This window comes from Nyctibius grandis, chromosome Z (assembly GCF_013368605.1).
Source record: "Nyctibius grandis isolate bNycGra1 chromosome Z, bNycGra1.pri, whole genome shotgun sequence".
In the NCBI taxonomy this organism is placed as follows: domain Eukaryota; kingdom Metazoa; phylum Chordata; class Aves; order Nyctibiiformes; family Nyctibiidae; genus Nyctibius; species Nyctibius grandis.
This window is the reverse complement of record NC_090695.1, coordinates 96097303-96122589: the sequence shown is the minus strand read 5'-3', so window position 1 is coordinate 96122589 and position 25287 is coordinate 96097303. Positions and strand designations below refer to the sequence as shown.

Genomic DNA, 25287 nt, shown 5'->3' with positions numbered 1-25287 from the left:
TATCCCCTGCTTCCTGCTGCATGGAGGAACACGCCGGAGACAGCCGATGCCTGTTCTTGCTCAGGCTCTCCGCAGCTGATCTGGGAATGATTTGAAACAAAACCCCTTAGTCCTTTGGAAGCCTCCGTCGTGAAAAAAAAATCATTTCAAGTTTATTAGGAACGGCTGCGGCCACACGTACGTGGAAAAAGAAAGCTGTAAAAAGCCAGAAAAAGGGGGAGGCGGTGGTGGTGAAGGCCCTTTCTAAAGACAGGGGAGGGCTTGCGCAGCCAGAAATAGTTACCAGGTCTCTTGTTTTCCCTCTTTCAGGAGGCGGGCAGCCGCTTTCCCGTGACACTTAATAATTAAAGATAATGAGAAGCGCGGGAGATAAAACCAGAGCTTTCAAAAGCTCCGTGGATGGCACTTTTGTTCTGGGCAGAGGAGGTTTTATTTGGGGGAGGTTGTCTCTGTGTGGCTGCTGGAGCTTTTATCTCCTTTGCTGCTGTGTTTTCTTGTTCTCCATGGGCTGTTTGTTTCTCGGGCGGCTCTTTCTGCGTGTGTGCAGGGCCCTGCGTGGATGCTGGACGCGGCTTCTCTGTACCAGCATTGTTGCAATGGGCCTCCCTGCCCTGAGAAGGTGCCTCGCTTAGCAACCCAGCCCAGCTCCTCCGTTAATCCAGGCACAGACCCCAGCCACCCTTTCGGCCGGGGTTGGCTCCGTGCTCGCCGCATGCCCTGGGTTCAGTGGGAGGGGGCTGAAAGGAGCAGCCTCCTCCATGCCCAGGGCCTTTGTCGGTGGGGGTTCACAAGGGCAGGCTCTCAGGCTGGCCAGGGATGAACGTGGGTTTATTTTGGCTACGGGACTGGGGATGATTCCTGCAAAGAGCATCCTGCTCTCAGGCTTAGGGCAAAGCCTGGTCCTGTTTTGCCACTTAAAAATGCAGCTGCTGTTAATAAGCGTGTTTGCTTTCTGCAGCGTTGGCAGATAAGGAGGGTGAACACATCTTGTAGATCCTTTGCGTTTGTCTCTTGGCCACCTCCCTTCTCCCATGATGCGACGGAGCGTGGGGAAGGGCCATGCTACAGCATGGCCCTGCATTTTCCCTCTCAGGAGGAGAGCCAAGTTACATCCTTGCTCGAAAAACATGCAGGCTGGCCAGTGCCGAGACCCCCCCAGGGTTTGGGGGTTGCTTTTTTGCCTTTTTTCCTCCTTTTTTTTTTTTTTTGCTGCAGGCAATGCAGCTGACAGGAAGATGACTGTTAACTTGACAAGATAAATCCCTTCCATCCACACAGCCTCTGAACAGGCTATTAAAATTATAATCTAATCCTTTATTAAGGGACTTGAACCCGCTCAGAAAAAGGGACACAAGAGCCTTTTGAAATTGCACGGCAGCCTCCACCCCATGTGATGTTCAATGGTTTCTTACCGCAACAGCCAGCCATGAGTGCGCTAATGAAACGTCAATTTCTGGTGTGGATGCTTTACCCCTCGATGAATCTGTCACCTCTCTCCAAGAAACTGTGCAATCAAAAAGACAGCCTTTGCTTCTCAAAGAGCTAGCGACGTTTTGCAAAAATCACTGTTGTACCTGGTGAATATTTGCAGGACAGACTTGGCTTTTAATTCCGACCTGTGCCAGTGCGATGTGTAATAGGCAGAACTTGTGGCATCAGCTTTCCTTCAAGAATATCCTAAAATTTTCTTGCTGTGCACATATCATCAATATTTTTGTTCCATCTGGGCTGTGGATCCTTTCCTAAATACTGCAGGTATTGAACTGTGTTGTGTGTTCATCACTTGCCAAATTTAACGTCGGCTCCTTAAGTAGGAAGGTGCACATTGTGTAGCATATTTTTGTTCTTTCTATATTAATGGATACCAGTTTTTCAGAAATAACTGATTGCAAAATTCTAAGCCAAAGCTTGGTAGATGGGATTAAGTATAAATACTTCTTAACCTTCCACGGTGAGAATACACTTTTATCAGCAGACAAGCAGCGAAGCTGATGACGTCTGTTCCTAGAGATGTGGTTTGTTGTGCCTCTGCTGTGATTTGCAATCGCAGAACTAGTCAGGAACTCGTTATCCCGATCTGGGTCTGTCCCTGGCAGGTTTTTTGCACTGGGGGTATGCTGCAAGGTTTGTCCCCTCTTGAAGGTTGGACTCCATGAGCCCAGAGGTCTCTTCCAACCCGATTGATTCTGTGATTCTGATTCTGTGAAGACCAAGAGGGGATGGGCTTGAGCAGGGCTCTGTGGCCGTTGCGTTGAGGCGATGTGTTTGATGTCCTTTCGGAGCCCTGGCAGATGGGGTTTGCTGTTACGTGTTTCCCCGGCGCTCCGGGAGCTGCAGTAATTGAAGCCCCGCGGGCACACGGCTTTTGGAGCTGTCATTAGCGTGGAGGTCAGCTGCAGTTTAAACTGGGGGAGTCGAGGAGACCTCGCTGCAGGAGGATCTTGTGCAGTCGTGTGGTTGGTGTGTCCCATTCCCCAGACTTCTGCAGGACCGACCGGTGTCAACAGTGGGGTGCGCACGGAGCTGCGGCATCACGGGTGCTGGTGGCGGAACGGTGGAGTCCCTGGAGAGCACTGTTGCAGAGGGTTAATCACAGACTTAGACTAAAGTAAAAGCTTGTTTTTAAGTTAGAAGGGACTTGTGCATGTTTCTAGGCTTTAAGGTGATGTTTATGCCTTTGTGGGAGTGAAGGAGATAGGGGGATCTTGTTCAGTTGAGCTTAAAATATGTTTCTTTCTTGTCATATAACTAAAGAAACCCTTCAGGAGCATCTTTTCCAGTAAGCGACAATAAGATGGGAGAGGAGGCTGTCTCCACGTTCCAAGAGCATTGCAAAAAATATTCTAGGAAGAAAAAAAAAAATGAAATCACGAAGCTTTGGGGCCACCCTTTGAGAGCGCCGCTCGGGCAGCGAAGGAGCGGAGGGTGTTTGGTTGCTGGTTGCAGAGCTTGGCCAGGTTATTTTCCAGCAAGGGAAGGTCGCAATGTGATACTTGGGGGGTAATTAGAAGTTCTGTACAGGCTCAGCAGAGCCATTCTTCAGCAGTTTTTATGGAGATAGATAGGCTGTAATTAACAGTCCGTGGAAGCAGCCTGCTTGGAAAAAAAAAAGCATGTGCTGGAAAGTCTTGATTTTAACCATTGACTCACAGAATAATAAAAGGGAGGGAAGTATTGAGGCTGATGGCTTTCTGCAGATTAAGATAACTTCAGTCTCCCAGGGAAACCTTATCTGGTAGCGGGAGGAGGGGACATCTTCGCATGCTTCCTGGGTGTTGCTGCTAGACACGTGCAGGACCGTGAGGCTGGAGCTGGGAAGCTGGCTAGACTTAAAATAATTGTGACGTAACTGCACGCGTGAAGCGTGTTTTGAATTTAGTCCCAGAGCACTCTTCAAAATAGAGGATATTTTCCACATTAAGAATATTCAGGAAGAAATTTATGGGTCTTGGCAGTACTGAAATTAGGATGAATAAAACGAAGCAGAGTCTTGAGCGTTGTGGGGTACTTGGGGCTTGGGGTTTCCCTCCTGCTCCACCACTAGCGCTTGCAGAGGACCTGCTGAAGCAAACCAAATGCTCCTTTGTGTGCAGGTAGACCCAGAGTGGCTGATGCCTGGTGCAGGTGTTGTGTGTCATCCAACAGCTCCCGTTCTTGGCCTTCTTCCCTCATAACTAACATCAAGAGTACAAACGCTGTCCGGGAGGCTTGGCTGTCTCATTTGTTTTCTGGAAGTGCCAGATAGTTTTTCATCCCAACGGACACAGAGCAGCAGCAAACGCCACCCTGCAGAGACCAGGAGGACCTCTGTTGCCATCGCTGCCCATATGGCCAGCAGCAGCATCTGCTGCCTGCCACTAAAAGGGGGATGTCTTGTTAGTTGTTTGGGGTGATCTTTGTTACCCTGGTAGCTCTTGCATGCTGCGGTGCAGTGAAGAAACTCATTTTTCCCAGCCGTTCTTGGGAGGGGACAGCTGATGTTGAGGCGTGGATCAGGGTGATTCCCTGCTTTCATGCCAATGTTAGTGCGGCCTTGTGCAAAGCCCAAGAGCTGCCTGGATGCCACGGGCTGTCGGTGCCATTGGCCATCCCTCCAGGCAAGCCTCTCCTAGCTCAGGAGTTCCAGAGTCGTCTTAGAATCGCAGAATGGTTTGGGTTGGAAGGGACCTTAAAGCCCATCTAGTTCCAACCCCGTGCCATGGGCAGGGACACCTTCCACCAGCCCAGGTTGCTCCAAGCCCCATCCAACCTGGCCTTGAACACCGCCAGGGAGGGGGCAGCCACAGCTTCTCTGGGCAGCCTGGGCCAGGGTCTTACCACCCTCACAGGAAAGAGTTTCCTCCTAATATCTCATCTAAATCTCCTCTCTTTCAGTTTAAAACCGTTACCCCTCGTCCTGTCATTCCTTGCCCTTTTAAAAAGTCCCTCTCCAGCTTTCCTGTAGCCCCTTCAGGTACTGGAAGGCTGCTATGAGATCATCCCAGAGCCTTCTGTTCTTCCAGGTCTTGGTCCATCATGCTCTCTTAATTTCATAAAAGGTGGTGTAAATGCCAGCTCTGTAGATACCTGCAGCCACCTGAGGCTTCACTGCATTGTTTGTTCTCACTGATGAAGCTTTGGGTTGAGAAAACTGGAGGTGATGAGAGGCAGAAGGACACTTTCAATTTCTGGCTTGCCCTTGTGTTCTTGTTGAGCAGCGGGTCTGAATATTCTTGCTATAACCTCTAGGTAGACATTAAAGAAACATATTGCGATTTATGCCCTCCTCGGAGTTACAGATAAGATCTAAATGGCCTTGTCACAGCACCATTTAGCTACTAGAGCCAGGATTTAAGTTATGTTAATTCCAGCTGTTGGGCCAAAAACTCTAGAAGTGCTAGAGTAATGTAAATATTTAATAGACTATTGCCATTTAAAAGATTAACAGCTCTGCAGCAGCTCCTGGGATAGGCGGAGCTGGGCTGCAGCTCTCTGGTTTCCATCAAGGCAATGAATTTTAGCACTGATCTCCCTGGAAAGCTGATCTAAGCCTCTTAGGGATACTCGGTAGAGTAGGCTTGGCTCTGTGCAAGTCACTTGTCCTGTGATTCCTCATCGCAACCTTTGGACTAAACCTGGGTCAACCCCAAATGAGGACAATTCAGCTGAATCTACCTTTTATTCAGCATGTGCCAACACGTGCTGAAATGAAAAACAGTATTGAGAGAATAGCAGGGTGCTGCAGCAGGATTTAGCCCACTGACTCTTGATACTCCTGTGGTTTCTAGGAAGATGATGAGAAGATAATCCAGGAGATTCAGAAAGAGGCCGAAGAGGAGCAAAGGAAGAAAAATGGAGGTAAGTCACAGTCTTCACCTGTGCTTTGAGATCAGACTGAGGGTGACAGGAGTGTAGGGTTCCCAGCTACCAACAAGTCTCTGGATCTTCATTGGGTTCTTCCCACGGCGTGGCTGTTTGCAGGCTTCTCCGTGCGTTGCTGTGCTGCACCAAGCATCACCCAAATCCTGCTGCAGCGAGGAGTGCAAGCCATTACCCTGTTCCTCCTGGGAACCGGTCTAGCTTTACAGCTGCAGACTTTCGCTGGGACTGTTAGGAGGCACAAGGCTTGTGTCCAGCTCCCGCTTGGCACCGGGTGTCGTGGGTGCACAGACCTGTCTCCTCGTTGCTTGGCAAAGCAGCTGAAGGGCAGCATGACCTCTGTGCTCTGTGGTGGGGGGCACGGGGGCATGCAAGGGGCTGCCCCACACCCCTGCAGAAGGAGGTGTTCCCCTTTGGGGTGTGGTATTGATGAAAGGAGCCAACCTGGAAGGCTAGTGCTGTGCTCCGTGGTGCCTGGGGCGTGGAAGGGGCGAGCGGTGGTGCTTGAGGAACGTGCTGGGGATGGGGGATGCCGATTGTAAATGTAAGGCTATGGGCCAAGCTTGGTGAGTTTTTGTTTGTGGGATGACTGGTTCTTTTCTCTCCTCCCTCTGCAGAGAACAGCTTCAAACGGATTGGCCCTCCTGCAGAAAAGCCCATGGAGAAAATGCAGAGAATTGAAGTAATCCCCAGACCTGTTCCTCAGAACCTCCATCAGCCCCGGATGCCCCCTTACCCCTTCGTGCACCCTCCCTTCGCACTCCCTCCTGTCCGTCCCATGTACAACAACATCCCCCTCAACATCGGCCCTATCCCTGCCCCCTACGTCCCCCCGTTGCCCAACATGAGGGTGAACTACGATTTTCCCCAGATTAACGTTCAGCTGGAGCACAACTTGCCTATGCACTTTGGCCCTCAGCCCCGACACCGGTTCTGACCTGGTTCAAAGAGCTCTTGGCGTAGAGTCACTGCAGGGCAAAGCCACCCCCGTAATGTCACCCCCCTTCCTGCTCCAGCTGCAGGGGGACCTGCTCTGACTCAACGTACCTGCACTGCACCCTTCTCTACAGCTTCTCCAAACCTTTGCAATCAAACATTTCAACCTGTGCTGCCAGAGGGCTTGGTGCTGCGTTCCCAGGGGTCTCTCCTTGTGTTGGGGATCCAGATATTTTGATTTGACGAAGCCTGTTCAGGCAGATGTTGCGAAGGGAAGTGAGACTTTGTGGAGCACAGGGATGCAGCCCTTCCTCCGGGACTTTCCTAAAATCCTGCTGGCCAGAGCGGCTGCTGCAGAGTCAAGTGAGTCTTGGGGGAAGGGAGGAGAGCCTTGGTCTCAGGGAGACCTTCAGAAACAGGATAACAGGAGTCGGCCGCCCCAGCCTTCTGCCTGCGCCGAGGCAGGAGGCTGGGGTTCCCTCTTCTCCAGCGTCCCTGTAACCTGCTAGCACCTCCCAGCAGAAATAAATCCTTCAAACCCGAGTCCATCTAATGTTTTTAGCATTTCTCACTCTGTAAGTGGAGTGAGGGGAGGCAGCAGCCATCTCGTTGCTGAGATCTCGGTAGGAAGCCCAGAACCACGTTCTGTCTCAGGGCTTCAGCAAGTAGCAGAAGGCTCGGGCACCCTCATCTTTGGCTTCACTTACCCCCTTTGAAGGGCTCAGGTTTTTTCCCCCAGCAGTGGGTGCCTCTCAGCTTCCAAAACTTGGCCTTTGCTTTGCTGTTCTCACCAGGGATCCCAAATCTCCCCCCTCCTCTGGCAGCAATCCCCAAACCGCTGGTAGAAGCACCTGGAGCCTAAGCTGCACCCTTCGCTGCACACACTGCCTGGGCAAATACCCGGTTAGGGGTGTAGTGGTGTGTGCTGTGGCAGACAAGTTAGGAACTACCCCGGGGGGGTGAGCCGGGACCCCCCGTAGCTGAGCCCCTGCAGCACAAGGGGCAGCTGGAGCCTTGTGCTGCAGGAAGCTGGCTGCTTCCGCGGCGCTTCCTAACTTCTGAAAACGTCTGTTTCAGCTTAATTGCCTTCGGGAAAGCGTGTTAAAAGGCAAACACGAGTGTTGCTGGGCTCAGGAAGCGAGGGGTGAGGAAAAGCAATCTTCCTTGTAAGAAGTGGGGGGTTGTAGTTGCTGGGCTGCGGGAGGAGCCTTGGCACAAAGCCCTTTCCCCGCAGCCCTGGGCTGTGCTGTCTGGGTCAGGCCCCCTCTAGAAAAGAAAATGGTTGGAAAGGAAAAAAAAACCCCTCCTCCCAGAAACGCTGCGCTAGCATTTAGCAGCCCAGTTGTGCTGTTGTTCGCCAGAGTGGTTTGGTCTGGGCCGCATCCTGCTCCGTCCTGCCGGGAGCCCACTGGGTGCGCTTCCCCTCCCGTTATCCCCCCCCGTGTTTGAGCATCCAGGTGTCTTTTGGTTTTGTTTGCTGTTCAGGTAAAACTCCCTCCCTCCACCTCATGGCTTCTGCCAAACCCTTGCTTGCAGCTCCCCGTAACCGCTCCCGGCACGGCGATGGGCACGGGGCTATCGGTGGGATGCTGCAGGAGAGGGGCAGCCTCCACCATGGTCCGGGACATTATCTGGGGACTGTTGTCCCCAGGAGGGTCTCCCAGAGGGGACTGCCGTGCCTTTTGGAGCCAAGTCAGCAGTTTCTCTGCTCCTGGGCATTGCCTGTGGGTTGCACATCCCCTGCGGAGCGCTCTGGTCCAGCCCCGCAGCGCCGTGGTCTCTCTAGCGGGATGCCCTTGCTGTTGGCATTTTCTTGTTTAATTTATTTCTGGAAGTAGTCTGGGGGCTGCAGGAGCTTATTGCTTGTTGTTTGACTGTGTTTTAGCCAGGTTTTAAATCCTACCTTGCACCAATAGCCAGGAGCAGGGTGTCCTGTTGGCTTTGGGGAGCGAGGGCCGTGTTCACAGCGTTAGCGGGTGGCCAGAAAAGGGACCCAGGGCAGAAGGAGCTGGGAGCACTGGCAAAAATGATGCTCCAGTCCCGTCTCTTGGCGCGTGTCTAGAGACACATGGGCATTGAGAGCTGAGCTGTGGCAGAGGGAGTGCAGAGATGGAGCAAGAGGGACAGAGAAGCGTCGGGCAGAGGTGGCGAGGGGAGGTGGTGTCTGGGGTCCATCCTTGTGCTTAGGATGTGGGTGTCTTCTGCTGCCGTGGTGCAACGGTTGTGGTCCTGGTGGAGCCTGGTAGATGTAGGGGGCGAGGACCGCTGTCCCCGTGTCCCCTGCAAAACCACGGACTTATTTGTGTCTGAGAGAAGAGAAATGGGGGCTTGCTCTGTGCTGCACCTCTGTGCCCCGAGCAATGGGCTTAGCCCTCCACCCAGCCCTGGGGCACTGCTGGGCTCCTCAAGGAAACACCCATTTCACCCAAAATTACTCCGCAGCCAAAGCGCGTGGCTGCTCCTCCTCTAACCCGAGAGACCTTGAGTTGTGGTTTCTGAGAGTGCTTGGATCTGTGTTGCTTTATTTAAAAAAAAAAAAAAAAAAAGAAAGAAAAAAAAAAACAACCAAACCCAAACTTACTGCACGACCACCACAGCCGTCCGTGATCTGGTCTCTAACTCCTGCAGCCTGTTTCCCTCCTGCCCCGCCGTCCTTGAAGCCATTTGTCCTTTAGAAGGCGACGGGGAGGTTGCTGTGCCCAGGCTGATCCCATAACAGGTACTTCTTATGGTTAATTGCAGTGTCCCCTTTTACTTGCCTTAAAGATGGAGAGAGAAACTTAGTATTTGCACTTAGCAAAACGTTATATTAAAAGAAACCTTGTAAAGATGTGCATGTTCTGCAACTTTGTATAACAGTAGCTGAAAATAAATAGGTGGTTTATTAACAAAAAAAAAAAAAAGCAACCAAAAAATATTTTTCTTTACCTTCTGGTAGTAAACCATTCTGTGTGTAAAAAGTTCCTGTATTATATTGTAATTTGAATTTTTGTAAATAAATTTGTTCACTCTGGCTTTTACCTCTGTGCTTTCATTACAGCTGAAGCATCATCCTTCCATCCCAATCCTGGGGATAACGCCAGGCAGGAGCAGGCAGGGCTGTGGTTTGCCCAGCTCGCAGCCTGCGCGGTTGAAAACTCTGCAAGTTGCAAGGCAAAACCCATTTGACCCTCCTGGAAAAGCTTAATATGTTCCACATGCTCCTGAGAAAAAACTGGACGGGATAGAAAATGGTTTCCAGTCACTGCTTTAAATGGAAACCAGGATGCGTGCATTGTGGGGGGAGCGGCTGGGGGGACCTTCCCCCCTTGCAGGAGCAACGGTAAATAGAGAATTGGGCCTGTGCAGCCCCCTCTTTCCCAAAATTTGCTTCTAGCAAACCAGCTTTAGATGTTAAAAGCCAAACAGGAGCCCATCGGTGACCTGCAGGGGTTGAAGGGCAGCGAAGGGGCTGGTGGCTCTGGGTGTGGGCGATGGAGTCGGCCCCCAGCCCCTCCGTAAGCATGTGCTGCACCCCCTCTTCACAGCCAAAACTGAGCTTGGTCCCAGCATCAACCCTGGGTGGGTTGGTTGAGTTTTAGGGCTGGTTTCGGCTGTCTCACGAGGCTGGGGGCACATCCCGGCTCTGGCCGGACGCCGTGTTTTGGCCTGGGCTGGGCTGCAGCTGATGGGCTGCCCACCTCCTCCCCATCCTTCGTTTTTCATTTATCTTCCCTGTACCACCAAGCAGAGGAGGGGACTTACCGCTGACCCCCACCATGCCACGCACCCCAAACCAGCATCCCAGCGCTCTCCCCTCCCAGCGGGCACCTCCCCCTCAGGACCATTATATTGGGGGGAAATATCGGAGCCAGGGCAAGAAAAAGCATCTCCTTGGCCGTGCTGCCGGGCTGAAGGGGAGCACAGCTTCGGCCCCGGCTGCGTGGGCAGGAGCTGGTTTGCCGGAGGGAGGGTTTGCAGGAGGGAGGGTTTGCTGGTGCATCTCCCTGGCCCGTGCATAGCCCACCCACTCAGAGATGCCCATGGGCTCAGTGGCTTAGGGCTGCTCTGAGCATCTCGAGAGGTGACCCAGCCTCCAGGCAGCTTCAGCTTTAAGCCTGGCTCGGTGGATATCAGTCTGTTGGTCACCGTTCCCTTCCCACCATCTCATCTGAGCCCTCTAGAGCCAACTCCATCTTTGTGAAGGAATTTGGCCCCCGAAGGCTTTGCCACCCCAAACGCTCCATGCCCACGCTCACGCCCCTCATTAAAAGGCTGTTGCAGCCCCAGCCGCGCTCACCCCAACAGACCACACGTCGCTGCTTGCATCCGAACGCAGGTTTTATTTTTTATTCATCTTTCTCCATTTGAAGCTATTTTTTTTTAAGTTATACAAATGGCACTTACAAAAAAAATAATAATAAAAAAAAAAACCAAACCCAGAAAAACGAACAAACCCAAAACTTAAATTTTCAGAGTGAGATGTTTTCAGAGAGTCACAACACCCGATAAGAGGAGACAGGAGAGATGTTGACCTAGAGTCACACGGGAGAAGCCGGAGCGGGAGTTACGTGGTTCAAACTGCGACGGGGGACAGGGAGGAGGCGACACGGGGTGTGGGGGGGTGAAGGCCAGCGAAAAGTGTGTGCCAAGTCACAGGGTCACTCAGGGCTTCATCAAGACACTCGGTCCTTGGAGGGGCATCGTGGTCCCCGGGCGTGCGGTGCCCGTGCGGGCGCAGGCAGCCCTGGATGTGAGCGCAGAGCCGAGGTAGAGTCCCAGCCGGGATCCCCTGCGCCGGCCAGGGACCCCAGCCCGGAGCTGTCCCCCGGGCAGGGGACGGGTCACTCGCTCTCCCAGCTGAGAGTTTAGCACCAAGCTCCTACGGAGGGTTGTCCCCACCATGGCTTTAAGGCTGACGAGCCCCTGCCTTGCCCCCGGCAACAGGGACCGGCCCCGTTTTGGCACGGCAGCAATGCCACAAGCACCCTTGGCGTGGGCTGGGGGGGGATCAGTGCTCCCTCCTCGGTGGGGACCCGCAGGGGGGGAAAAGGCTCCTCGGTGTGTTTGTAGGGAGCAAATACCGGCCCCAGGAAGGCCCCAAAGGATAAAGTGCCTTTCAACACCCTAACGAACACGTCAGCATCACCCGTTACACACAGCGTTATACTCTAATGCAGACCTAGTACAGACAACAGCTGGTAACACAGTGCCATGGAGAGCGTATATAAATAGAGACTAACAAAAATACTGTTTTGGTCTTTTTTTTTTCTTTTCTTTTTTTTCCAGTAGGGTTGTGATGGCGCAAGAACCCAGCCCAGGTGCCCCCGGGGCGGCAGGACCAGCCCTCGGGGGAGCCCATGGAAACGGGCGCTTCCTAATTCAGCATTAGGTGCTCAGTGATTCGCTTCACTGTTCCAGTATTTTATGAGAGAGAAAAAAAAAACAACAAACAAACCCACAAAGGTACTGAGCAAATACCACTGTGCAAAGTTTGCTAAGGAACTTTTCTATTCTGTAAACCAAAATCTGCAGTTTATGCTTCCAGCCGGCGCTGGAGGTGGGCTGGATGAAGCCCCCCCCCGGCACGGGCTTGCTCTGCGTCCCCCCGGCTCTGTCCCCTCCCAGGCACAGCAGCAGGACCAGCCTCAGGGCAAGCGCCCGCCAGGCTGGCCCCACCGCCGGGGTCTACGAAGACCAAGGAGGGGCAGAGGGGCACAAGGAGCGCGGGGCTCCATGAGATGAAAGGCTGAGGCTTTCCAGACGGGATCACCCTAAAAAATCATTTCCAGGTGCGTGGTGGGGGGGTGGGATTTGGCTTGCTGGCCCTTCCGCGGGGACGCGTGCCGGCACACGCCAGCCCCGTCCCTGGGGATGCTGTGATATGTAAGGTCACGTCTCATGGCTCAGATGGGGATGAATCCTGCCCCGAAAGCCGGGAGCAGAGAGAAGCTGCTGGGGGGAGCCGGGAGGAGCCGGCTGAGCCCAGCACCGTCGCTCTGCCCCTGGCTGGAGCGGGGCAGGACGAGACGGGACGGGTGCTCCGGGGTCGCTGGCAGCACAGCCCGAGGCAGTGCCAGCGCTGATATGGCAGAGGCGAGCACTGAGGTGATCTTATTCCCTTTTTTTCAATCGAGGAGAGGAAAATAAGCTACCTAAGGTGATGCTCGGGGCCGGGAGTGGGGTACGGCAGTTTCTGAGCCCAGCAAACCTGGAGGGAGGAGGAGGGGGAACAGAGCTGCCCTCTACGAAGCCATAGGCAGGCGGCCCCATCACTTTTCCAGTTCTGACAGAGATTTATGGAGACCCACCTCCCACATAAAGCACCGACTGCGGCGGGAAGGAAGGGCAAGCCGGTCTGAAAATCCTTTAACAGAGAGGAGAAACAAAACCCCAAAGAAACAAAGGACAGAGGAAGGGCAAAGGAAAGCTGGCAACGGGAGGTACGCTAAAGTGCATTAATATTCCCAGAGGGTGGAGGCGTCGATGGCGTCGGCGGATGCCTTGAGGACCCCGGCATGGTCCCCCTTCAGGTATTTGCCATTGATTTTGATGGCCACTTTGTTATAGTCGCAGAACTCAAAAAAGAAGTCCACGGGGCTGTCGCTGCTGCTGGTGACGGACGACTCGCTCCCCACCATCCAGTACTTCCCAGTGGCATCTGCGGGCAGAGGGAGAGGGGACAAGGTGGCCCCGTCAGCCACCGCAGGGACCTCGATGGCCATCATCCCCCCCCCAGCCCGTCCCCACCCCCGAGGACTCACCCTTGATGTTGTAGGCCCCGTCGTTGAACTCCAGCTGGAAGACGTCGTAGGAGGAGCGGTTGGAGTCCAGGGTGCCGGTCACCTTCCGGCACCCAATGAAGCCATGCTCGCCGCGGAGGACGATGATGGGCCTGTTGATCAGCTTCATCACAAAATGCTCCGTCTCGCCTGCAGCGGAGGGAAGAGGGGCCGTGAGAGTGGCCCTGGGGGACACAGAGCCCAGACCCCATGTCTGGCAGGCAGTAGCGAGGAGGGTGGGCTGTGCCCCCCACCCATATCTCACCCACCCCACCTGTCCCCCCCCATCCCACAGCACCTGAAGTGGTGCAGCCATTAAAAACACTTCTTGCCTCATCCCTGAGCATCACTTGGACGAGGAGCCTGGCTTGGGGAGGGATTGTCCGTCCCCTGCTGCCCCAGAGCAGGCCGGGGTCCCTAAGGGGGTCCCTTACCCGCCGTCTCCATGGAGGCCGCCAGCTGCCCGTTCTTCTTGGCCGTCACGTACTTGCCGTTGGCAGCTTTCAGGGTGATGCGCTTGTCGCACCACTCGATGTCGAAATAGCAGCTCGCGTTCCTGCGGGGACGGAGAGGGCGGTCAGCGGGATGCACCGGACGGGGACCCTGCCAGTGCCACCCCGCCGGCTCGGGAAGGGCCAGGGCTGGATCGGGGGGGCCCCGATGCCACCCGTTTGTGCGGGTCGGGCCCCGCGGCGGTGGCCATCCCGATGGGCAGCCCTGGCCCTGCAGGCAGGAGGTGGGCAGGCAGCCAAACGCTCTTTTGGGGTTTCCTCCCAGCTCGTGTAGGGTTGCACTGCGGGGTAAAGCATCTCGCCAGCCCCAGCCGGCCGGGAAGGATGACGTGGCCCGAGGGACTTCCCGAGCATCGTGGGTGGCAAGTCCCGACCCAGCCCCGGCTCTCCGGGGAATTCGCTGAGAAGCCTTTCAGGGCGAGCGCCGAGGCTGGAAAATCCCCTTTGGATTCCCCTGGGAGACACAGAGGGGTCCCCGAAGCCCAGGCACAGCCCAGAGGCGCCAGGGACAGGGGACTCACTTTGTGGAGGCGGTGGACTGGATGCCCCCGTTGGAGGTGAGGGTCCAGTACTTCCCAGTGTAGGTCCTGAAGGCGCATTTCTTGGTGTCCTTGTTGATCTCCAGCTGGTAGGTCTCCTGGTCGCCCTCCTCGTCTTGGTTGGCCGACAGGTCCATCCCTGCGGGGCAGAGGCAGATGGATGTGAGGGGCACCTGGGGGGGGACCCCAACCCACCTCCAGCGGGTCTGGGTGCGGGGGCAGCCGGGGAACCGAACCGAGAGGGGCTCCTGCTCCCCTGGGTGAGCTTTGGCGACCCCAAACCCTCACACGCATCTCCCCTCTGGCATTTTGGGTTCAAATGCAGGTTTTCATTTGGCCACTCAAGTATTGAGGCCAGAAATGGGTTGGACTGAGCTGAGGCAGCCACGAGCTTCAGCTCAGGACTCTCCACCTCCGTCACGATTAAGCACCAAGCAAAGACCAACTGAGATATTTCACATGGAAAAGGGCCGTAGTTTTTTTCCCCAGAGGTGACAGCCCCGTTACTCAATCCATTAGCAGAGGCCGCCACGCCACCCATGAATCCCCAGCTCGTGGCGTGTTTAAGGACCGTGGCACCATTTCTCATCTGTAAATTCTCATGGTGAGGCTGGCAGGGAGAGGAGGCTCAGAAAAGCCCTGGGGCTCCCAAAAAACCATCAGCACCAGCCCGTCCCCAGCTCTGCCAACTGCGGTGACCCATCCCTGCCCTGCACCACAGGGACGTCGCTGTGGCCATGACCTGGCAGCTGGTGGCCATTCCCACCCTGGGCACCACAAGGTGGATGCAGCCAGTCCTGGGGCCACCAGCCACAGTCCTGGGGCCACCACCGTCCCCCCCCGGGCCACATGCATATCCACCCACAGGCACTGAGCCCAAGCAAACCTGCTTAGTCAGGGCTAGCGGGGCCAAACCCTCTCCAGAGCTCTCCAGCTTGGTGGATTTCTGCCTAAAAATACTTTTGGGATGCGAGTCACGAGCCGTAGCCTGGAGCCACAGCAAAGCGGCCGTGTGGCCGTGCCAGGTTTTGGGGAGGGAGCCGGGGCGCGGTGCTCAGCCCTGTTCCTCCCTGTGTACCTACAGCCACGACGAGCAGAGACGGGCCCCAGTAGCACCAGTGGGGCACCGGTCTGTAACCAGTGAGAGCAGCCCAGGAAGGGACAGCAACACGGTTTGGAGGGACCAGATGAAATTTTCAGCACCCGCGTCCCTGCCCTCCTGCACGGGCGCCACAGGCTCAGCCCAACCACGCACCTGGTCCTGGGGAGGATACAACGCGTGCGTGCAACCCTCTGCCCAAACCTGCCTTCTCCTGGAGCCAAGAGCCTACTCGTGGGGCAAACGATGTGTTCACCCCCTGCACCTCCGCAGTGCGTCACCTCCTGGTTTCTCAGCTGCGGGGATTTAGAGTGCTGCAAATCACTGGGAGGGCTTCGGGGACTTCTGCACTGGAAAGCCACCAGCAAGTCCCACCTGGGGAGGGACCATCCACCTCCATACCCCAGCTGCCGGCCTTGGAAACGGAGCCACCTTCCTCCCGATCCCGCAGCTCCCTGGCAGCTTCCCACCGCCCCGTCGGGGTCCCTGAACTGGGGGGGGAAGCGGGCTTGGCTTGGCGTACCGGCCTCCCACCTTGCCCAAAGGGATTCGGCGTCGAAGGCTCCGCTTTGTTGGCCGCAATCTTATCTCGCCACGCATCCTCCAGCACCTTCTGCAGCTCCTGGGGGACGCGCGGCCACCCCGGTGCTTTACTCCCTGGGGCATTTGGGGCAGCGCAGGGGGCAGAGGGGTGCTGCACGGCCACCAACCCCAGCCCCATGGGCCAAGTCCTCGGCTCGTGTGGTTGCCGCGCTCTTGCCCTCTCCCAGGGCTGCCGGGGGCTGAGCCAGCGGTCGGAGGAAACATTTGGTTTTGATTTTGCCCCCCCGCCGGGAAAGCAGCGCGGCAGCAGGCAGCTCCAGCCCCTCTGCGCCAGAGAGAGGGACAGAGGGGCTCTGCGGGGGCTCACGGGGAGGGGACGCGGGGGGACACAGCGCGCAGGCAATGGGGTGACCCTGGGGAGATGCTTTGTGCCACAGGGCAGCATCGGATGGGCTGGGGATGGGACAGCGAGTGCCAGGAGCCCCCCCAGCACCGTCCCCTCTCCCCCAGAGCTCCCCACCGCAGCGCACAGCGAACCCACCAGCCCCAATGCTCGCAGTTGTCCCCGCTCTGCCATTGTGTAGGGGTCTGGCTCTCCGCGGGGCCGCGGCAGGAGGGTCTCCCACGGCCCCCTCCCCAAAAGCGGCGCTGGGTTGGGTTACACCAGCTCAGCAGAAAGGAATGCGATTATGGCTGGGGCAGAGGAGGCTTCAAAGGGCTGTAACGGAGCCAGAGCTGGGGGTTTGCGGGGTCAGAGGCAGCGGGACCTTGGTGGGTCCGTGAGAGATGTCCCGTGTCCCTGTGGCAGGGGACAGAGGCTGTCCCTCCTGCCACCACCCTGCTTTGTGCAGCCCGGGGCTGTGGCAGGGAGCCGGCACCTCCTGGCCGAGCCGCTGCCGCTGCAATCTCAGCTTTAATTACCGCTCTTGGTAAATTTACAGTCTGGAACCGGCACGACTCTGCCTGACCTTGACGAAGCTGCTAATTACAGCTGGCGGCAGGAGGGGCGAGGTGCCCCAAAAATCCCCGGCGTGCGACGTCCGCCGGCTCCATCCGCAACCCGGGTTTGCCACGGGGTGTGTGGAAGGGAGCGGAGGCTGGAGGAGGACGCAGGGGAGGGATGTGTCCCCCCACGGCTCCCCAGCACTGAGCCCCCCAAACAAAGGCCCTGGGCTGGAGGCGCTCAGAGCCGGGGAAGGGCGGTGGGGAGGAGAGCCAGCGCCGGAGCAGCGAAGGGCTTCCCAGGCCCTGGGCTGACGAGGTTTCCAGCCCCTCGGGTCTGCGAGATCGATGCCCCAGGCCTCGCTGCTCGCCAGCCCAGGACGGCGGGTGCTCACGGAGGCCCATGGCCATCCCAGAGCACCCACACCTCCCACGGAGACAAGCTTCTCCATCTAAAGGAGCAGCAGTTCGCTGTGGCCGTGCCACCCTCTATGCCACGAGGGGCCGCAGACCCAGCGCAGGGGGGTATCTGTGGCACGTAGAAGACTTTCCCTCTACGTTAAACCCACACAGAAGGTGTCCTACGAGCATCCCAGGGTGCTGGTGAGACCCAGTGGGACGCGCTCCATGGAGGAGGCCAAGAGCCTGGAGGACCATGGCCAAGAGGTGGGATGAGCTGTCTGGGGCAGCCCCGTGCCCAGACCCATGGGGTGCAGACCCACAGGGCACAGACCCCCACGTCAGGAGCTGCCAGCCCTGCCCTGCGACGGGAGCCGATGGGAGGCTGCACCTTTCCCATCCTCCAGCTCCCCATTGACCAAGAGGCTCCTTCCAAAAAAAAAACCCCATGGCTATGCCTGGAAAACCTGAGCCCAGCTCCCTTCGAGGGAGAGCCGGCAGCCCCCCGCAGAGCCCCCGGGGGGGGCAGGGCAGGATTTCGGGTCCTCGTGCCGCAGCAGTCGGGTCCGGTCTCCCTGCAGGGCTCTGGCACCCCCCGCCCCACGCTGCCGCAGCGCACGTGTCCCGAGACTCGTCTCGCCCCCTCCCTGCCCTTCGGACAGGCTGGTGTTGCACCCGTACGTAAATCCAAGCACCTTTTTGTCTGAAAGCAACAGCCTGGAGCATGCAGGGACCACGCAGCTCCTCTGCTGGGGTGCAGCTCTTCAAGGGGGTCATGGGCAGGGGTGAAACACGGGGTTCCTGGAAAACCCACCACTCCTTCCCTATGGATTTCCTGTGGCTTCGTGGTATCCTCCAAGTGCCAATGAGCCACTTGGCATCTCTGGATGAAAACCCGCGTGCCCCCAGCCCTGGAGCCACCTCTCCCCACCTCCCTGCAGCACCAAGATGAACCGGGGCAGGTAAATTGGCTGCAGCCGCAGCCAGCACCCACCCACCCAGTGCCGGGGGGGCTCCTGGCCCTGGAGCAGAGCCCCCCATCACCACCCAGCTCCCGTCACCGCACCGCTCACTCGCCCCCCCCTCCCCGGACCCCTCTTCCCGAAATGCCTCGCTCCCCGCTCGGCCCGTCCTCTCCCCCGCCAGGGTGGGGGAGGCAGGCGGCACCCCTCGGCCGGGCGGGGGCTGGCGGGGGCCCAGCGGAGCCTGGAGGACGCCAGCGCTCTGCCCCCGGGGACCCTCCTGCCCACAAAGGGCCCTTTGTTGCTGCAGCTGGGGCTAGAAAAGAGGCACCGAGGCAGGGAGGAGGCTGCGTCCTGCAGGCAGCACCCCGACCCGGCTCCCTCCGAAGGTGCGATGGGGAGGTGGGGGCTCTCACAGAGCTCCCCGGGGACCCTGTCCTTCTGCGGCTGGAGGCAGGGGAGAGGTGCCAGGGCTGCCCCCAGCCCCAGCGCTGGTGCAGGGGCAGGGCTGGCACCCCACCTCCTGCCCCCCCACCCTGGGATTGCGGGTGTCGTGGTCCCCAGCGCCCTGTGTGCAGGGACCGGTGACGCCGGCCACCCCAGGGACGGGGAGGAGGCTCTGGGCCAGGAGCTGACTCGGCACTCTTGGGACAGCGCTGGCCCAAAGCTGGCCTGGCTCCGACTCCCAGCCAGGGGAGCCACAAAAGCCCCACGGCCCCATCCCCGCTCCTCCACGGGGCACAAGCTGCTGCCATCCCCGCTCTCTCCGCGCAGGACCAAGCTGCCTTTTCCCAGCAGCCCGTGCCGAGCCGCTCCCTGCCCGCAGCCGCATCCCGCATCCCTCGGGCGCGTCTGCCAGCAGCAGCGCGGCGCTTATCAGCTCGGCGGGGGGAACGGGCTGGCTGCCACCGCTGCCTTTGGCTGCCATCTCGGTAACCTTGGGACATGGCGCAGAAGCTCCCAGGCTCTCCCTGGATAAACTCGGTGGAAATGGCTTCTCCGGCCAAAACGGCCTCAAGCGAGGATGTGCAGCCCCAGCGCACCCCTCCCCGCTGGATTTTGCTTGGAAAGGGGCTGGGCACAGCCCAGAGCCCCCCTGTTGCTGGGGAGATTTGTGGGCCCCCCCCCCCTTTCCTCCGCCTCCCACATCCATCCTGAATCACACAAAGCCAGTGGGGCGGCCAGCAGCACTCCCACCCACGCTGCAGGGTCCCCCACCGCCCCCGCCCCCGCCCCATCCCACACATCTCTCCCCCCCACATCTGGTTTTCCCATCTCCGGTGACAAAGGGCTGCAGCAGCCCTTCCCCCACGGCGCTGCGGCAGCCTCCAGCCATCCTCCCACCATCGCCATCGCCATCCTCCCGCCACCGCCATCCTCCCACCACCGCCATCCTCCTCCTCCTCCCCAAACCCATCTTTGCAGGCATTTTGGGGGGTTTTTTTGGTTGGTTTTTTTTTTAAGGGGCTGCTTTGCAGCACAGGATTTGCTCTCGGAGGGGAGGAAGGCGGTGAGCTCCCTGCAGGGAGCTGCCCAGGCACAGATGGGGTTTAAGCTGCAACCTTGAAATATTTTATATACACAGAAAAAAAAATCCCCCGGTGCTCGTTCCTCCAGGCTGTGCTGCAGCGAGACGTGCTCGCACCCATCCCGCGCCCGGCGTGTGCCGGCCTGACCTGGCACGCTGGCGATGTGCCCCGGGGCCCCCACGCCGGCCCGGCTGCAGCAGGCAGCCATGCACCTCCAGCATCGCCCTGCCCGCGGGGTGGGGACCCCCCAGTCCTCCAGCAAGCACCTCTCAAGCTGGGGGGGAATGCACGCTGGGTGGGCGGCCATGTGCCCGGGGAGCTGCGCCATGTGGCCACAATGCTCGAGGCAGTTGGCACGGTGGCCTCTCGGGCAGGCATGGGTGGCACAGCGGACACGGGGGGACAGTGGCCTTTGTGTGGATGGATGTAGGTCACGGCTAGACGTGGGGATTTTGGCGAAGCCATTTATGTAACGCTGCCAAGGCCGGAGTGATGGCGGGGGCACCCACCCCTCACCCACCCCTCACCCACCTGGGAGCACAGCCCCATGGAGGGGGGGGGGAGCACAGCCCCCAGGGCCCCGCTCTGCAGGGCGCGTGGATCAGGGATGCTCGGGGAAGGGGGAGTTTGGTGGAGGCTTTGTTGGGTGAACAATGAGCTCCGCAGGTAGGAAGGCGAGGGATGGCGGCCCTGCCTCCCGCATGGCAAGGGAAGAGCCTCCCCCCGCCCCGTCCGTCCCTGCACCCCCAGGCAGGGCCCTCACCATTTGTCCCCCACCCAGGGCGCCCTGCAGAGGCGATGCTGCAGGGATGGGGGGGCTGGAGGGATGGGGACCCCCCCCCGGCAGCGATGATGGAGGGGGAAGGGAGAGGGATGTGGGAGGGGTGCGGGGGGATGATGATGGAGGGATTGGGGGAGGGACCGCGGGCAGCCATGCCGGAGGGGTGCAAGGAGGGTGCCCTGGGGAGATGGTGACTGCAGGGGAGAGATGTAGGGACTGCGTGTGAGAAGGGGGGGGGGGGGAAGACCCTAAAGAGGTGATGGCAGAGGGATGGAGAGGGGGACCCTGTGGGGTTGCTGCTGCAGGAAGGCAGGGGATGCTGTAGGGACACGGGGGCTGCGCTGCCGGGGGGCTGCGCTGCAGGGGGGCACGCCGGGGTGGCGATGCTGGAGGGAAGGCGGGGGATGCAGAGGAGGTGACGCCGGAGGGATGAGGGGGGCAGCTCGGGGCGGGCGATGCCCGAGGGGTGCCGATACCGGAGGGATGCGGGGGGGCAGCTCGGGGCGGGCGATGCCCGAGGGATGCCGATGCCGGAGCGATGCAGGGGCGCACCCCGGGGCGGCGACACCCGAGGGACTTAGGGGCGGCCGACGTCCCCCCCCATCCCCTCGTACCTTGCCGGGTGGAGACATTCCTGTCGTTGCCGGCTCGCAGCACGACCTGCGGGCAGCTCTGCTCGAGGGCGAAGAGCTCGTCCTTGCCCACCTTGGAGCTCTTGCCTGCCTTGAGGGTGCCGCTGGGTCCCGAGGGGGCCAGGTAGCGACCCTCCCCGTCGCGAAAGGCCACCTTCCCGCAGCGGAACTCGAGGGTGAAGGCGGTGCCGGGCTCGGCGGCGGGGACGAGGCGGCCGTCGGCGCGGAGCAGGCGGTGGTCGCAGCTCTGCAGGCTGTAGCGCTGCTCCACGAAGAGGAGGGTGATGAGGGCGTCCACGCCCCACGGCACGTCGCGGTCCACGGCCAGTTCGTCGCGGCGAGGTCCCAGGTGGGCGTAGCGCTTGCGGGCCAGGCTGTAGAGGTTGGCCTGGGGGTGCATGGCCAGGTGGACGCTCCACTTCTCGGTGGCCGAGACGGCGGGGGCGAAGCAGGAGAGCCGGTCCTCGGTGCCGCCGAAGAAGCGGCGGTGGGGCTCGGACTGCAGCGACCAGCGCCCGTCGCCGTGAGCCACCACCAAGAAGCGACAGTCGGGCCCCGGCTCCTCGCTGTCGCAGCTCACCCGGCCGTCCTTGTCGGCTGCCAGGTAGCGGCCCAGGTGGCTTTTGAGCAGCACGGCGCTGGAGTCCTCCCCGTCCTGCTCCAGCGTCCAGATCTGCTTCTTCTTCATGCTGGCGGCCGAGGCGTTCACCTTGAAGCCGAACGCCTCCGCCGTCAGGTACTTGTTGTTGCAGTTGATGAGCCCGAACTGGATCTGCACCGGCTCCGCCGTCCCGTTCGCCGTCATCCTGCCGCTGCCGCCGCCGCCGCCGACCGCCGCGCCCGCCCCGACGCCGCCTTTAATAGCTCCGCCGCCGCAGCGCCGCCTCCCCGGTCCCCCCCCCCCCGCCACCCGTCGGGGCCGCCCCCCCGCCGCGACCCCCGCCCCGCACCCCCTCCGGCCTCCGCCGCCCCCCGCATCGCAGGACCCTCCGGGGCAGGCAGAGCCCCCTCGATCGCAGGACACCCCCTCCCCCCCCCACCCCCAATTTCAGGACCACCCCCTCCATTGCGAGACATCACTGCATTGCAAGACCCTTCCCTGCGTTGCAAGAGCCCCATTGCACTGCAGCCCCCCCCATTGCAAGACCCCCCTGCCACTGCGAGACCCCACCACATGGCAAGTCCCCTTCTGGCATAGCAAGAACCTCCCTGAATTGCAGGACCCCCCCCCCATACATTGTGACGCCCCTTGGCATGGCAAGACCCTTCCCTGTATTACAACAGCCTCCTTGAATTGCAGGACCCCTCCTCGCACTGCAAGACCCCCCCTGTCTAACAAGCTCACTCCTTGCGTAGGGAGAACCCCGCTGAACTGCAGTACACCCCCCCGCATTGTGAAACCCCACCACAAGGCAAGACCCCTCCTTGCAAGGCCACCCTACACGCACTGCGAGAGCCCTTCTGCCTTGCAAGACACCCCCCACATTGCAAGACCCCCCCTCCGCATTGCAAAAGCCCTTGGCATTGCCAGACCCCTCCTTGCACAGCAAAAGCCCCCCCTGAATCACAGGACACCCCCTCCATTGCCAGAACACCCCTCTGCATAGCAAGACCCCCACCCAAACTGCAAGACCCCCCCCATGCATCTCAGTATCCCCCCGCATTATAAGACCACCCCCTGCATTGCAAGACCCCCCCTTGAACTGACAGTCCCCCTCCTGCATTGCAAGACCCCAACCCACTGCAAGACTCCTCCTACATTGCCAGACCCCCCCCTGCACCCCTCTGCCCCTCCCTGGCCATCGGTTGGGCTGCAGGGCAGAAAGGGAGAAGGGGGAAGGATGCCATGGCCCCCCCCCGCCATCTGTGACCCATCCCAGCACCCTGTGCCAGGCACCAGCGAGGCTGGAGTGTCTGGGCCCTGGGGAATCTGCATTCCCCCAGCAAAGCCAGAGGCAAAACATGGGCACTCCTGTGCAAGGGGGTATTTTGAGGCCATGTCTCAGGGCGTAGGTGAGCAGCGTTGCTGTGCACATGCAAGGCCATGCTCCGGTGGCATGTAGGGCAGGGCTGTCCCCAAGAAGGGACCACAGCCTGGGTGCAGCGCAGGGAGAGCCGCCTGTGCTGCCCAGGGGTGCTGCCCACTGCATGTTGGGGACAGGGACACTTCTCATGTCTGTAACATGGAAATGAACACAGAAAAAGAGGAGCGTGGCTGGGGTGGCAGATTTGAAGCCCCCCCAGCTGCACGCACAGGGGGGACTCGGTTGGGGGAAACAAGCAGTTTGCTGGGGAAATGTGCAGAAACAGAAAAATCAGGGAAAGAGTCTGCAGGGGCTGGTTTTCAGGTGGATCAGGGACCTGAGCTGCCTGCCCCGGCTGAGGCAGGGCAGGGGAAGGACTGGAGCGTGGGTGCGGGTGGGAGGATGTGACAGCGTGTGCTCAGGGCTGGCTGGCATGGAGACTTTCCCCAGGCTCATCCACCCCCAGGGCAGGGTCTCATCCAGCCTACACATCCCCAGGCCCTCCAGGCTCCACTGGTTCTGCACTGGCCATACTGGTTAGAGCCACTGCTCCACCTCCGGGCTGCACCACAGCCACCCACCCCTGCCACGGGATCGCTGGCACAACCGCCCCGGGGTAAACCTGCGAGCGCTGCGTGGGGTTTGTTCCCCTGGATGCCTCTGGACAGACAGACAGACAGACCATTTGCAACCAGAACCAACCCCACGGCCTCTCAGCTGGGTCAGAAACTAATCTCCCCCAGCTCCAGCAAGGCAGAGCTCTCTCACAAACATATTTCTCTCACAAACCCCTTTTGCTCCTCTTGCTAAAAGCACTCGGGCGTTAGGACCCGTCCGCGTGGCCAAGCAGCTGCCCGGGCCCACAGCTGCTGGGATCTGCCTTCTCCTGCCGCAGCAGGCAGATGGTGCTGAGCCGGAGAAAGAAACGGCTTTTCTGCTCGACAACAACAAAAAAAATAGCAATTATGCAGAGCAGAAAAAAAACACCACCCTGTTTTCTCCCCATCGCCCAGCAGCACGACATGGACGGCTGGCACTGCCTGGCTCTGCGGGGTCTGCCCTCACTGAGCCTGCCTGCCCCCCCCCGCCTGCACCCCCCTGCCTGCACCCCCCCCGCCTGCACCCCCCCGCCTGCACCCTCTGCTCGGGGGGGCACGGGAGAGCCCCAAATGCTCTCTGAGCCATCCCCACATGTCACTGCGGCGGCCAAGGGTGACCGGTGCCCCCCCGACCTGGGGATGCAGCGGCCAAAACCCATCTCCCGTGCGCATCCGTGCGTGCCGGGTGCGCTGGAGCAGGAAGAAAGGCGCTGGGTTTCCCTCTATATATTGCATTTCCCGTCGTCTTTGCAAGCCACCGTGACTAAACAGTTCTGAGTTCACCCCCCCAATCCCCCCCGCAGCCCTCCCACCACCAGCTCCCACAGGAGACCCAATCCCCGGCGCACAGCATCCATGACAAGGGCTTTCCGGAGCACGGCCGTGTCCCCTCCGGAGGGGCTGCGTGACCCACCCGCTGCGACTTCAAATAAACCCCGGCTCCAAAAAAAAAAGAAAAGCCAAGAGAAAAGGAGCCCCGGCCATGGGGTGACCCTTGTCTTGCCAGCCTCAGGCACAGAAACGCCCTCGGATTTTTCATGCTTGCCTGGATGCTTTTTGTTGCAGCTCGGCTGCGTTTGCAAGTGGTCCCGGGGTTTTTAGCCGAGCTCCTGAAATCAGGCTTGAACGCAGAGCCAGTGCCACCAGGTCACCCCGCGGAGCGCGGCTGTCCTCTGCCAGCCTGGCCTGAGCCTTGTCCTTGCTGGAGCCGTTCTGGGGGCTCACTGCGAGGGGGCTGCTCCAGGGTTTTCATCCCGGGGCACCATGACAGCACAGGGGACACAGGCTGGCTTATGGCCACCTGCTTCCCCCTGGACCCCTCAGCATGCTGGCACGTGCAAACAGAGGTCTCGGGGGTGTCAATGTCCCTCGTGGTGGTGGCAGCGGCTGCGAGGTGGCCAAGGCTGGCCTGGGAAGCCCCCGCAGTGTGGGTACCCCCCTCACCCCGCCAAGGGGTCTAGGCGGAGGTTGGGGACCACGTTGCCAGGTGGCCGCCATCTCTCCAGCCACCTCTGTCCCTAAGCGAGACAGGACTTGGTGACGACAGGACTTGGTGACAACAGGACCCCTCGCACAGGACGGGGTGACCCTGTGCCGCCCAGCCAGCCGTCCTCCGGCGGGATAAAGGGCTTTGCCAAAACCACCTGGCAACCGGGGACTGCCAGACCGGGG

At 59.4% G+C, this 25287-nt stretch overlaps 2 protein-coding genes across 4 annotated transcripts in view; one reads left to right on the top strand and one right to left on the bottom strand.

The window, feature by feature from the left end:
* Positions 1-9314, top strand: part of RNF216 (ring finger protein 216) — an 80567-nt gene extending 71253 nt beyond the window's left edge. For all 3 annotated transcript variants that reach the window (XM_068423425.1, XM_068423423.1, XM_068423424.1), the window contains 2 exons: positions 5268-5337; positions 5976-9314. In XM_068423425.1, the coding sequence (XP_068279526.1) occupies positions 5268-5337; positions 5976-6295 (390 nt within the window). In that variant the 3' untranslated portion in view covers positions 6296-9314. The remainder of the gene's footprint in view (positions 1-5267; positions 5338-5975) is intronic.
* A 1362-nt stretch (positions 9315-10676) lies between these two features.
* FSCN1 (fascin actin-bundling protein 1) lies at positions 10677-21799 on the bottom strand. Its single transcript, XM_068423009.1, has 5 exons — positions 20976-21799; positions 14089-14245; positions 13490-13611; positions 13038-13205; positions 10677-12934 (listed from the first exon to the last, which is right to left on the bottom strand). The coding sequence occupies exons 1-5, from the start codon at positions 21796-21798 to the stop codon at positions 12732-12734; spliced, it is 1473 nt and encodes a 490-aa protein (XP_068279110.1). The 5' UTR covers position 21799; the 3' UTR covers positions 10677-12731.
* Between the last annotated feature and the right edge of the window lie 3488 nt (positions 21800-25287).

Bases quoted from the DNA above. Each gene is read 5' to 3' on its own strand.
- FSCN1 (XM_068423009.1), bottom strand. From the start codon at position 21,798: ATGACGGCGAACGGGACGGCGGAGCCGGTGCAGATCCAGTTCGGGCTC. The intron at 14,246-20,975 runs GTACGAGGGGAT...TCTGCCCCGCAG, and splicing joins GAATGTCTCCACCCGGCAAG to GGATGGACCTGTCGGCCAAC. The intron at 13,612-14,088 runs GTGAGTCCCCTG...CCGTCCCCGCAG, and splicing joins CAGTCCACCGCCTCCACAAA to GAACGCGAGCTGCTATTTCG.